Source organism: Nomascus leucogenys, chromosome 19, assembly GCF_006542625.1.
Source record: "Nomascus leucogenys isolate Asia chromosome 19, Asia_NLE_v1, whole genome shotgun sequence".
NCBI classification, from domain to species: Eukaryota; Metazoa; Chordata; class Mammalia; order Primates; family Hylobatidae; genus Nomascus; species Nomascus leucogenys.
In genome coordinates, this window is record NC_044399.1 from 15044514 (window position 1) to 15057478 (window position 12965).

Genomic DNA, 12965 nt, shown 5'->3' on the forward strand with positions numbered 1-12965 from the left:
TCGGCTCACTTCAACCTCCGCCTCCTAGGTTCAAGTGATTTTCCTGCCTCAGCCTCCCAAGTAGCTGGGATTACAGGCACCCACCACCAAGCACGGCTAATTTTTTGCATTTTTAGTAGAGACAGGGTTTCACCATGTTGGCCAGGCTAGTCTTGAAGTCCTGACCTCAGGCAATCCACCCACCTTGGCCTCCCAAAGTGCTGGGATTATAGGCATGAGACACCACGCTGTCATAGGTGTTTTTGAATTATAATTTTTTAAACAGCTTTATTAAGGTATAATTTAAATATCATAAAATTCACTAAGTGTACAATTCAATGATTTACAGACCTGTGCAACCAGCACCACAATCCAACTGTTGAAGACTTCCATCACCCGCCTTAAATGTCTCACGTCCATTTGTATAAATGCAGACAAATGAACAAAAGCCCAGGCTGGGAGTTTTTAGGGTCCAGTCCAATCTCTTCTCAGTTTGGCTACAGTTTGGTGCCACCTGGTGGTGTCTGTCCTGGTTTCTGGGACCAGGCCAGGGTTCCTAGGAATCTCCCAGTTAGTAGGCAACCATTAAATCAACCAATTCTTGGGGAGACTAGACCAGCAAAATACCAGACTGAAAGGCACCCAGCCTCTATCTTTTGGTTTGGTGAAGGGCCTGGCTGCTGTTTCTCTGCCTGGTGTTATTCTACCTGCCAAGGAGAGGAGCCAATCACATACCCCAATTCACATATCCCAATTTGCATTACCGAGGACATTGCAATACATACATACAAATATCTATAATTATTAAAGCAGTATATTAAGTGAGCTGAACTTGATAAGGCACAAACAGAAAACATTATCCGTTACCTTGAAATCATCTCTATGGATTATTTCTTCCCCTGACCTAGATGAAGTCTCTGGCATCTTCCAGAGCTTTTCTGGTCACTCTGAGACAATGAAGAGTTGTCTGGTTACTTTCATCTAATTATACCCTCGTTTCTGTAAACTATCATGTCCAGTATCATGATTGAAATTCACTTCAACCAACATCATGGCTTCCTCCTCTCCTGCTTGGCCTATTCCACGCCAGAAGCCTGCAGTGGGATGGAGGATGGGGTCAGTCTCTTTTCTGCACTCACCTCTCCCATTAGCTGTTGTTTCCGACTCCTGGGAAGGAGAAAGTCTAGGGGATGGGGTGGGGGGTGGGTACACATCTTTATCTGGCTGGGGTTATGGTGATCTGATTCTGGTGCTCTCTGGCTTACACATGCTCAAGGCTGATTGTTTCTCTCAGAGGGAACTTTTTGTGGTATCTTGGAGATTCTCCTTGCTGACATCCTCCACATGTAACTCCCATGAGACAAGGGATATCTCTCCTCCAGTTTGGAAGGTAAGGATGCCACTGCATTCCTTGGGGGCCTGTGTGCTGAATCATTTAGCTCCTCCAGGAAGTCTCTTGGGCACATTCCCTTTGAAGAAAACTTCCAGTCCACTCTCCACAGATCTATTTATCCCTTGGGGAAAAAATGTCACACGATTCCCCCACAGTTGTTGGAAACGCAGTTAGCTCCTGCAGCAAGCTTCTCTCTCCTTCTCTCTGTCTCTTTTTCTGCCCTGCCACCTCAGGTCCTCCCAGGGACAGCTTCTCAGAGCAGTCCTTACGCTTCCCAAACTCTCAGATCAAAAGTTCTCAGAGTAGTTCCCTGAAACGCATTCTTTTCACAGAAAGCTTTTCTGTTAATTTGCATCTTTAATTTTTTCATATTTTATCTCTTCCTTGAGACAGGGTCTTGCTCTGCCACCCAGGCTGGAGTACAGTGGCACCATCATGGCTTACTGCAGCCTCCACCTCCTAGGCTCAAGAGATCCTCCCACCTCAGCCTCCCAAGTAGCTGAGACTACAGGTGTGCACCATGCCCAACTAATTTTTAATTTTTTTTAGAGATGGGGGGTCTCATTATGTTGCCCAGGCTGGTCTTGAACTCCTGGGCCCAAGTGATCCCCTTGTCTCAGCCTCCCAAGATGTTGGGATTATAGACATGAGCCATCATGCCCAGCCGATTTTTCATACTTTAAAGGTGGGCATTGGCTAAAGGCACAAAAATTAGATTTCAGATTTCCCTTTGGCAAGTCCTGCATAATATGGGTCTTGTATCTCTCCTTGGAAAGTGGGGGTACTTGGTATCCATTCAAAACTGCTACACTGCATAACTCTCAGGGTATTATTTAGACAAAATATAACAAGAATAGAGAATATAATGTGAATAGTGCCCCCTGGAAGTGTGAAGCTGCAGGGCTGAGTGTATTGTCCTGGGCCTTTGGAGCTTCAGGTGAGTCCTGTTACGTGTAATAGTAATAACAGAGCTAGTTATATTGTTACCATGTGCTATGCACTATTTTAGGTGCTTTATGTATTTTGTTTGATCCTCATAACTATGGTATGAGAAAGGTACTGTTGTTCATACCTATTTCACAGGTAAGTAAACTGAAGCCCAAAGAAGCTTCATGACTTGTTCAAGGTCACACAGCAAGCAAGTGGCAGAGCTAGAATCCAAACTCAGAATCCGGTACCCAAATCTGTACTTCTAACCCTATTCTATCTTTTTTATTTTTTCATTTTTTATTTTCTTTGAGACAGACTCTCCCTCTGTCGCCCAGGCTGGAATGTAGTGGCACGATCTCGGCTCACTGCAGCTTTCGCCTCCCAGGTTCATGTGATTCTCATGCCTCAGCCTTCCGAGTAGCTGCAACCCTATTTTTTTTTGTTTTTTTCTTTTTTTTTTTTTTTTTTTTGAGGCGGAGTCTCGCTCTGTCGCCCAGGCTGGAGTGCAGTGGCGTCATCTCGGCTCACTTCAACCTTCGCCTCCTGGGTTCAAGCGATTCTCCTGCCTCAGTCTCCCGAGTAGCTGGGACTACAGGCATGCGCCACCACGCCCGGCTTCTTCGTGTGTGTGTGTGTGTGTGTGTGTGTGTGTGTATTTTTAGTAGAGAAGGGGTTTCACCATGTTAGCTAGGATGGTCTTGACCTCCTGACTTCGTGATCGCCCAGCTCGACTTCCCAAAGTGCTGGGATTACAGGCCTGAGCCCCAGCGCCCAGCCGCTGCAACCCTATTCTATCTTGCCTGAGGGTTCCACTTTTCTCCATGACACTCTGGGGCAGGCTACAGATAGCACACAGCACGCGCCCTCGCGTTGGGCAGATGTGGCTCAGATCCCACGCTGCCATTCGGTAGATGTGTGTCTTTAGATAAGTGACTTAACTTTCCCGAATTTTAGAGTCCTCATCTAAAGATTCTAATACCTTCCTGACAGAGTGAGTGTCTGGTTGGGAGGATTCCTTTTACTCTCCCCATCTCTCTGCAAAGAGAAAGGAGTTAAAATTGCATGGAAGTCAAACCCGAAATTCTAAAAGCGACATCAAACATGGGTGAAGGGAGGGAGACCTAAATCATTACTTATTTTAGTTAAAAAAAAAAAAAAAGTAACAAATACCTACTGGCTGCCAGGCACTCACTAGTATTGGTGCTCAGGGCGATGAATCCAGTCCATCTCTCCAGGTCATTCACACACCAAGGCCCTGCTCATCTTTGTAAAGTGGGGGGACCGAGTGGGGAGGGCACGGTGTGGTGTCGGCCTGAGCCCACTGGATGACCCTAATCACCAAACATCTGCTTCCTTCTCTGTGGCTGTGACCCTGATACCGCGTGGTGTGCTCCGAACACATGGTGCCCAGAACAAAGGCGGCTTCCAGAGGCCCTGGGTCCCAGCGGTCCGCTCAGCGGCAGGCGCATAAGGCGGGGCCGCCGCGGGCCTTTCCTTCCATGGGAACGGTTCTCCCGGGGCTGAGTCCCTGCCCGGAGTCCGAACGCCGAAGACCAGGGGCCGGAAGCGCGCGCCGCCACTGGCGCGCCGTGTCAGTCGGGAGGAAGGGAGCGAGCGGGCGAAGCCGCGGAGGACGGGGTGAAGATGGCGGCCTTCTCCGGTGCGTTTGTGGAAATTTTGTGGGTGGTGGGACGGCTTGTTGCACGCCTCAGCCCTGGGGGGGCCCGCGGGGAGCTAAAGGGGCGGGAGCGGACAGGGGTCAGGGAGACAGAAGGGCGCTGTCCGCTGCAGCCCCTGATGGACCCGCGTTGCGGGATCAGGGGCGGTCGCAGCTCGGGTTGGGAGGACAATTCTTTCCAGGAGCCGGCCGGGACGTCCCTTTCCCTGCCCTTTCCCTTCTACCAATCTCCACTTGGCTTTCCGGCCAGTGCAACTTCGGCTGCAAAATCTAGGCGGCGGCGTTGCTCTGGCGGCTCCCAGACGCCTGGGCCTCCTGCCTCAACGTGGCAGTGACCCTTTGGGAACCCTTTTCTGCCCGCGGCTCGTCTGGGCTTGGCCAGGCAGAGAGGCGAGACGGCGTGGGGAGGAGTCATTGGGGAAAAATAACGATCCTGCCTCTGTCCCGTTTTTTCAGGCCCTTCCAAAACGTTCCAGGCATAAACCTGATCTTTATTTGTTCTTAAACGCTATTATATCAACATTAATGTTCAGTGTTGAAGCTAAAGGGAAAGCATTTTCCAGTCCAACATAAGTTTGGAAAATTCATATTTATTTGCCGTCTGCTACCCTCCTTTATTCCAAATATGATTTGATGTGGCTTATCGAACCCTACAGTTGATATTTTCCCCTCTTGCTTTATCATCCTCCTGTTAGGCATCCAGTTTTAGGAAGCTGTAATCAGCCTTAAATGTGCTAAACGTGACACATTTATGTAGCATTTATGTAACGTTTATTGCTATATAAATGTGTCACGTTAGGCCTAATGTCCTTTAATGTTATTAACTTTTTAAGATGACTTCAGATGTTGTAGTATTTTATATTTTTTAGTTTTCTTCTGTAAGAATATTAGGAATTCCAGGTCTCCAGTCATGTAAGAGTTTTTTTTCTTTTTTGGAGGGGGAGGAGGGGGATGTTGGTGGGGGGACCTAGTCTCCCTCTGTCGCCCCAGCTGGAGTGCAATGGTGCGATCTTGGCTCACTGCAGCCTCCACCTCCCAGGTTCAAGCAATTCTCCTGCCTCAGCCCCCTGAGTAGCTGGGATTACAGGCGCCTACCTCCATGCCCTGCTTATTTTTGTATTATTAGTAGAGACAGGGGTTTCACCATGTTGGCCAGGCTGGTCTCGAACTCCTGACCTCAGGTGATCCGCTCACCTCGGCCTCCTAAAGTGCAACAGTCATGTAGGATTTCTGACTGTTTTCAGTTACATCTTCTAATAGAATTCAATTGGAAATCTGCTCAGAGTTGTTGCTGTTTTTCTTTTCCCAACATTCTCCTAAAACAAGATTTTAGAGCCAAGGTCTGTAGGATAGTTCTAGGTAGTCATTTTATAGGTTCACATCTTTGGGAGTCATACACAAATTTCGTGAATGTTAGAGATAAAGGACTGGAAAAAGAGTCTGTGATATGAAGTAAGACAAAACTGGAATTTCATGAATGTTTCTAATTTTTCCTTAACTGTTAAAAGTATTATACTTAAGGTCTGGTTTCAAAGAAAACTTGCAGGGAACATGACCAGAATGGTACAAGAGGTTGTCTGGAATTTACTGAAAGTGATATGTTGTTTCTCGTATAACAATTTTGCAAACAACTTCAGCTTGCGGTATTCAATATGCAGTAAGAACACACCACTCCTTTGTTTCAAGCAGTTTGCGTTTTAGGAGAGAGAACATAGACTGTAATACAGATTAATTCTTAGGAAGGCCTGCCTGGATATTCAACTTTAGATCTTCATTAGATTATCTGTGGATTTTTTTTTTTTTCCTGAGGAGATTAAGAGTTAGGAAAGTCGCCAGGTGCAGTGGCTCATGCCTGTAATCCCAGCACTTTGGGAGGCCAAGGTGGGCAGATCACGAGGTCAGGAGATTGAGACCACCTTGGCTAACACGGTGAAACCTGTCTCTACTAAAAATATGAAAAAAAATTAGCCAGGCGTGGCGGCATGCGCCTGTAGCCCCAGCTCCTCGGGAGGCTGAGGCAGGAGAACTGCTTGAATCTGGGAGACGGAGTTTGCAGTGAGCTGAGATCGTGCCACTACGCTCCAGCCTGGGTGACAGAGCGAGACTGTCTCAAAAAAAAAAAGAAAAACAAACAAACAAAAGAAGAGTTAGGAGAGCCTTCTTTTTTGAAAATGATGATCCTTCTCATCTGATGCAGAGAAAAAGCTACATAATTTTATGAAGAGTATTTTCAGTTTGTACATTTGCTTTATGCCTTTTCACGATGGCAAGAAATACAGAATTTCAAAATTGGTTATCTCTGGGGCTTGGGAATATTTGAGTATTTTTTTTAATAAGAATATATATTTTTATAATAATAAAAGCTATATTTTATAAATATAGACTTAAAATAAAAATCACTTGTCTTTTGGAAGGAAAGTTTAAGTAATCCAACTAACTACTCCATATATAATTACCCTCTAGAGTTCATATGAGAAATGATAAAATGACAAAACCCAGTTAGGAGCAACTCATCTCTATTCATTTAGGATGGGCCTTGAAGTAGAATTTTTGAGATATGTATACAGTTAAGAACAGAGCAGTTCTTCAGCTGACATTTCCAGGTGCCCATGTTTTCACCACGGGCCCCTCCCTCTTCAGTTAATCAGAATTTTGATTACGGCTGCCAATAAATGTGGGCGCTCTCCACTTGTCTATTCATTTTTCTCCAATTGCTGAGGGTATTCACATGGTCCTGGAATAGCCAAGGCACATAACTACCACCTTATCTCTAAATGCAACAACCTTGTGTATGCTTGGCAGACTTTCCACAAGTCATGAGAAGTAAACAGGCACTATAGTGGCTACAGTTTATTAGGTGACAACCATGCTCCAGCTGCATTACATGATTATCTCTGGTCTTCATATAGCCCTACGAGGTAGACAATATCAGCCCCATTTTGTGTGGAGAAAACAGATTTATAGCCTTGCCTAAGGTCACTTGCTAATAAGTGAGAACTGAGATTTGAACTCAAGTCTTTCTCCAGAACTTGTGCCCTTTCAACAGTGCCACGCTCAGTAGATTTGATGTAACTGAGCTATCCTTCAAAATCTTTACCCTGTTTTATGAATAGTAATTTTGAAAGCAATGCAGTTTATGATTTCACTTCAGTTTATGTGGTTTTTAAAATTAATTTTTACTTTCAGAGATGGGTGTAATGCCTGAGATTGCACAAGCTGTGGAAGAGATGGATTGGCTGTAAGTACATAAAGCTTAAATGTACCTGGGAGAGGATGTTTTATAATTTAAACAGTTGTTAGTGATTTTATCAAATATTTTTGTGTCTAGTTGGGTAAGTGAAAATCAGGTTTTTTTTGTGATTTTCTAGATTGTGGAAAGTTTCCTTTTTTTAACCTTGACATATTTCTAGTGGAATAAGATGGATCGTATTTACCACGTAAAATTTTCTTTTAGGCTTAAAGTTTAACGTGACTTAATTTGCTTAGACGATTTTTTTTCCCAGTAACTAAAATTCTTCAAATATGATTCTTTTAGCCTCCCAACTGATATCCAGGCTGAATCTATCCCATTGATCTTAGGAGGAGGTGATGTACTTATGGTAAGTTTAAATTTGATGAGGTGATTGGGAGCTGGGGACACATTCTAAGAATTGCATAGGCTTAAAAATGATACTTTAACTTTATTCACAAACATTTATGATACATATACTGTATTCAGACTATTAGGTAAAAGCTTCAAACAGGTAAGTATTTACTCTTGAGAAGCTTAAACCAACTAGGGAAATAAGACATGTTTAAGAATGAATCTCATATCAGAGAGAATGTGGCTCCTTCATAAAAGATGTAGAGTAGTACAGAATTCAAGTGGGAGTCCAGTTATCCTTTTGCTTGAAGGATCGTAGGGACTGCTTAGAGGAAGTAGAATTTTTTTTTTTTTTTTTTTTTTTTTTGAGACGGAGTCTCGCTCTGTCGCCCAGGCTGGAGTGCAGTGGCGCAATCTCGGCTCACTGCAAGCTCCGCCTCCCGGGTTCACGCCATTCTCTTGCCTCAGCCTCTCCGAGTAGCTGGGACTACAGGCACCCACCACCACGCCCGGTTAATTTTTTTGTATTTTTAGTAGAAACGGGGTTTCACCGTGGTCTCGATCTCCTGACCTCGTGATCCATCCGCCTCGGCCTCCCAAAGTGCTGGGATTACAAGCGTGAGCCACCGCGCCCAGCAGTAGATTTCCTTTTCCTTTTTCTTTTTTTTTTTTTTTTTTTTCTAAAAAAGGCCAAGCTCTGTTGCCCAAGCTGGAGTGCAGTGGTGTGTTTATAGTTCACTGCAGCCTCAAACTCCTGGGTTCAAGCAATCTTCCTATTTCAGCCTCCCAATTAGGTGGGACTACAGGTACACACCACCACATCCGGCTAATTTATTGTATTTTTTTGTAGAGACAGGGTCTCACTATGCTGCCCAGTCTGGTCTCCAACTCCCAGCCTCAAGCGATCCTCCTGTCTTGGCCTCCCAAAGTGCTGGAGTTATAAGCGTAGGCCAGATTTTTGACAAGGGAAGATAAAAGAGAAATGCTTTTTAGGTAGAGAGAATGTCAACAAAACAGCAAATAGTAGAATGTAGGATATGACCCGGAATATTTCAGTTGGATGGTAGCATAAAATAATGTGTCTGAGGGGGGATAAACTTGAAATAAAATGGTAGAGAGGTAATGGGTCAGATTATTTGGGCTCTTTCTCAAGTGTCTTGTTAAAGAATTTGATTATTAGTCTTCTATGAAGACTAATTTGAGTAGCAGATTGTAGTATAGCTCTGGGATTAGATGTTGTTCGGATACTTTTATAATAATCTAGATTAGAATGATGAGAGCTTCCGTTTGAATGGTAGCAATGGGAAAGGAAAGGGAAGAGAAGATTCTTAAGGGTATGGGAAAGGTAACAAGATGGGCTGTAGTCAGAGTTGACAGAGGAAGCCTGGATATCTGGAGGCACTGTGAAAATAAAGGTAGCCGGTCAAATGTTAAAGATTTCTACATATTATGGTGTTAGTTTGATTTCTTTAATAGACAACTTAATCTGTAAAATCAACTTTTTTCCCCTCAGGCTGCAGAAACAGGAAGTGGCAAAACTGGTGTAAGTAATAAATTATATTTACTTTCTCTCTAAAATTTCAATTTTAAAATAGCTTTGAACAGTAGTTTTTACTTTGAAATATTTAATAAAATAGCAACCTCCTAAAGGTAAGGAATTAATTACTTGCTACTGAAAATGATATTTTTGTTGCCAGCTAATTATGAAGAGCTACGAAAAAGTATGACCTTAAGAACATAGTTTTAAATGGGTGTTAGAGAGTTACAGTAGCTTTAGTGTTTATACTCACTTCTGAATTTTAATATGATGACTCTTAAAATAAAAAGGTTACATACAGAAGTTGATCTCCTACTGGCCTAGACTAGAGAAATAATTTGTCTGACTGGATGATATTTTCCCTCTTTAGTGTAGGTTCATTCTACTGGTCTCCATTGTTTTATCATTTTGTGCTGTTAGCTGCGTCCTATTTCCTTCATTTAGTCCACCCTCTGTTGTCTGACTGGTATTTTTGGTTTAGGCAAATGAAATTGTAGTAGCAATCTGGAATATGTATAATTAGTTGATATATGTGTATAACTTTTGTCATTTATATTGGTTATTAAGCTGTCATTAATATCTGAATACTAATATAGATACCTTTTGTTACTTTGATAGGCTTTTAGTATTCCAGTTATCCAGATAGTTTATGAAACTCTGAAAGACCAACAGGAAGGCAAAAAAGGAAAAACAACAATTAAAACTGGTGCTTCAGGTAATTTTTATAAATTGATATTTCCTTTTATAGAAATCATTGGTTCTCATCACTGGCAGTTAGGAAAGTGAGATTTGGGTATGCATTTTTAAAATGTTGTCAATATCTGGGGGGTGGTATTGGGATCCAGAACCCTGGAAACCAGGGATGCTGAATGTCATTGAGAGCGTAAACACTGCAAGGTTGTCCCTCCTAAAACACTAATAGTGTTCCCTTTGAGAAAACACTGGCATTTTGGAGATTACATTTCGATATTGTAGTGTTTTTCTTAACCTGATAACTTTCTGTACTTAATACTAAAGGAAAATAGGTACATTTTACAAGAATATTAAGGAAGGATTTTACAAATAATTTATGGAGTAAAAACCCATGCTGGTGGGAAGTATTGCCTTACAGGGAACAGAGGCATTTTTTTCCTCTAAGATAAGAAGGGAACCACCTAGGAAGTTAAAATACAAATTTTAAAGTTGTTTCTTATGTGCAGTCCTATCTACGTGGAAATTGGTCTTTTTATTAGGTTTCTGATACTGTCTCTACCATAATCAATCTTACCGCAGTTTCTTCATCTTTAAATTGTGTTGCTTCTGTTGAATGGTTTCTAAATTTCATTCTATCTTAATTAATCTTTTGTTATATTTTAATAATATTTTTTTCCATATTTTAAGTCACTCTTGGTTCATTATACAAAACAGGATTGTTACAAAATAGCAAGTTGAAGACTAGTGAACCTGTCGTATTAACATATTCTTTTCAGTTGTTTGAAAGTAATGTTATACATAAAATGTATAATGTAGAATCTATGAACTCATGTAAATTAATTATGAGATAGATAATTGATGTAACTATTTACACTATTGGCCTATCCTATAATAGTTTCAGAACTTGTAACAACTGTGCCGTCATTTATGAGAAATGGTGGTAAAAGAAAACACTCCTAAAGGAGAATAACCATAGGGATAATGATTCTAAAAGTCACATCCTATGAGGAATAAAGAAAGTAGAAATTTAAACATGGAGAAGAAGTAAAAATGGAGATGGGATAATTGTTAAATTATTGAAGAGAACTAGAGAGAAGATAATTATTCTAGAAAGCAGGACCAGGACCAATTAGAAATAGCTTAGATGAACATTTCTGTTTAACTTAGAGTACTAAGTAATAGCTACATTGAGCGACAATGCAAGGGAGAACCTCAAAGTTGTTTCTACAATGTTCAAAGTGTTTAAGCTGATGATGGATATCTTTTGACCAGAAATAATCTAGAAAGGATTTCTACCATGAGTGGAAAGTTGGGCTAGAAAGCACGTAGGGCTCTCTTTATTCCAATTCTTAGTTTATACATACATCTTAACAAATTATTAAGATGTGTCAGAAAAGGAAAATGCCAATGCTGTAAAAAGGAGGATGAAAAAATTGTGTGACTTTTGAATGTGGTATTGAATTAAGGTAAAGGACTTGCTTTTTTTTTTTTGATAGTTACAAGATAATTAGACTCTGAAATGTTGATCAGTTATTTCCTTTATAATTGAAGTCAACTTGTTTAGTTACCTAAACTTCATTTTAATAGTGACATAGGGGTAAGGACAGAGATCAGTATCATCTAATACAGAGCACACTGAAGCAAGCAAGCGAGGAGATAAGGTTTTAGGTCCAGATGGACCAGTGATGATTATCTTCAACATGCCTGATTTTTCAATTGTGTTTTTGCTTTTAATAAAAACAAGTTTTACTTGTGTGTTCTAAATAATATATAAAACCATATTGAGTCTAGAGGAATTAAGATGTATAAAATACTTGCTTTTTTTTAATAGAGCATTTTATTTATTTAATTTATTTATTTCTTCATTTTTGAGATGGAGTCTCACTCTGTCGCCCAGGCTGGAGTGCAGTGACTTGATTTCTGCTCACTGCAATCTCCTCCTCCTGGGCTCAAGCAATTCTCCTGCCTCAACCTCCCGAGTAGCTGGGATTACAGTCACACACCACCATGCCTGGCCAATTTTTGTATTTTTTTTTTTAGTAGAGATGAGGTTTCACCATGTTGGCCAGGCTGGTCTTGAACTCCTGACCTCAAGTGAACCGCCCACCTCAGCTTCCCAAAGTGCTGAGATTACAGGCGTGAGTCACCACACCCAGCCAAGCATTTTAAATTTTATATATCTGTGGGTAACTTTTCTTATTTTAATTTGTTTAGTGCTCAACAAATGGCAGATGAACCCATATGACAGAGGATCTGCTTTTGGTAAGTGGATAGGCTTTCCATCAGCTCATTTGTAATTCAGAAACTTTAAAAAATAATACATGAGAACACCAAGTAAATAAGATTAAGATTTAATTTACCAGATATTAGAATCTAGTCACTATCATTAAACAGTATAGAACTGACATAGGAATAGACAGTGGAATATAATGGAAATGAATCTCAGCATATATGAGAAGTTATATACAGGAAAAATAATTATATTTCATTTCAGTGAGAAAAAAGGATGGTTTATTAAGTAAAGGGTGCTGACACAATTGATGATCCATCTGGAGCAATATAAAATTGACTTCTATCTCATATCATAATTAGAAATAAATTCCATATGTATTTAGGACTTAAATATGTATGTATGAATTTGAATACAGAAAACTACATGTATAATTTAGCTGTGGCAAAACTTTCCTAACTCAAATAGAAAATGCAGAAATTATAAAAGAAAGTATTTATAGGTGGAGTTGGACAGTCCTCCTTCTTGGGGTTAACAGACCTTGCGGTGGCTTTTCTCCAATCCACCAGGCTGGCTGTTGGCTTGGGAATAACCTCCATCATGCGTAGATCCATCTGTGATTGTTCCGTAGTGAGCAACGAGACCTGCATCAGCCCAAATATGCCCTTCTATTCTGCTGCATTTAAAACCAAAGATACTTTCCTAAAGTAGTTACTCTCAGAATGCATTTTAGTAAAGGCTCCTCAGGAAGCTTATGATACTGATCTACAAAATGTAACAGTTCCTTCACACTATACCCTCCAGTTTCAGAGTTTTTTGGTTTTGCTCTTCCCCACATTGACTGCCTTCTTGGAGACCACAGGTCTTAGAAGTACTTTTTGTTGGCCCTGCATAATTTTTCCCATGGGGGGTCAGCTTTGAAGCTGGTGACCAAAGCTCAGA

The 12965-nt window shown here is 41.2% G+C and overlaps 1 protein-coding gene across 1 annotated transcript in view; it reads left to right on the top strand.

Moving 5' to 3' along the window:
* Positions 1-3658: 3658 nt before the first annotated feature.
* DDX1 (DEAD-box helicase 1) overlaps positions 3659-12965 on the top strand; it is a 38201-nt gene continuing 28894 nt past the window's right edge. Inside the window, exons 1-6 of the mRNA XM_003272762.4 lie at positions 3659-3962; positions 7167-7218; positions 7516-7579; positions 9077-9106; positions 9719-9815; positions 12008-12055. Of these exons, the coding sequence (XP_003272810.1) occupies positions 3947-3962; positions 7167-7218; positions 7516-7579; positions 9077-9106; positions 9719-9815; positions 12008-12055 (307 nt within the window). The 5' untranslated portion in view covers positions 3659-3946. The remainder of the gene's footprint in view (positions 3963-7166; positions 7219-7515; positions 7580-9076; positions 9107-9718; positions 9816-12007; positions 12056-12965) is intronic.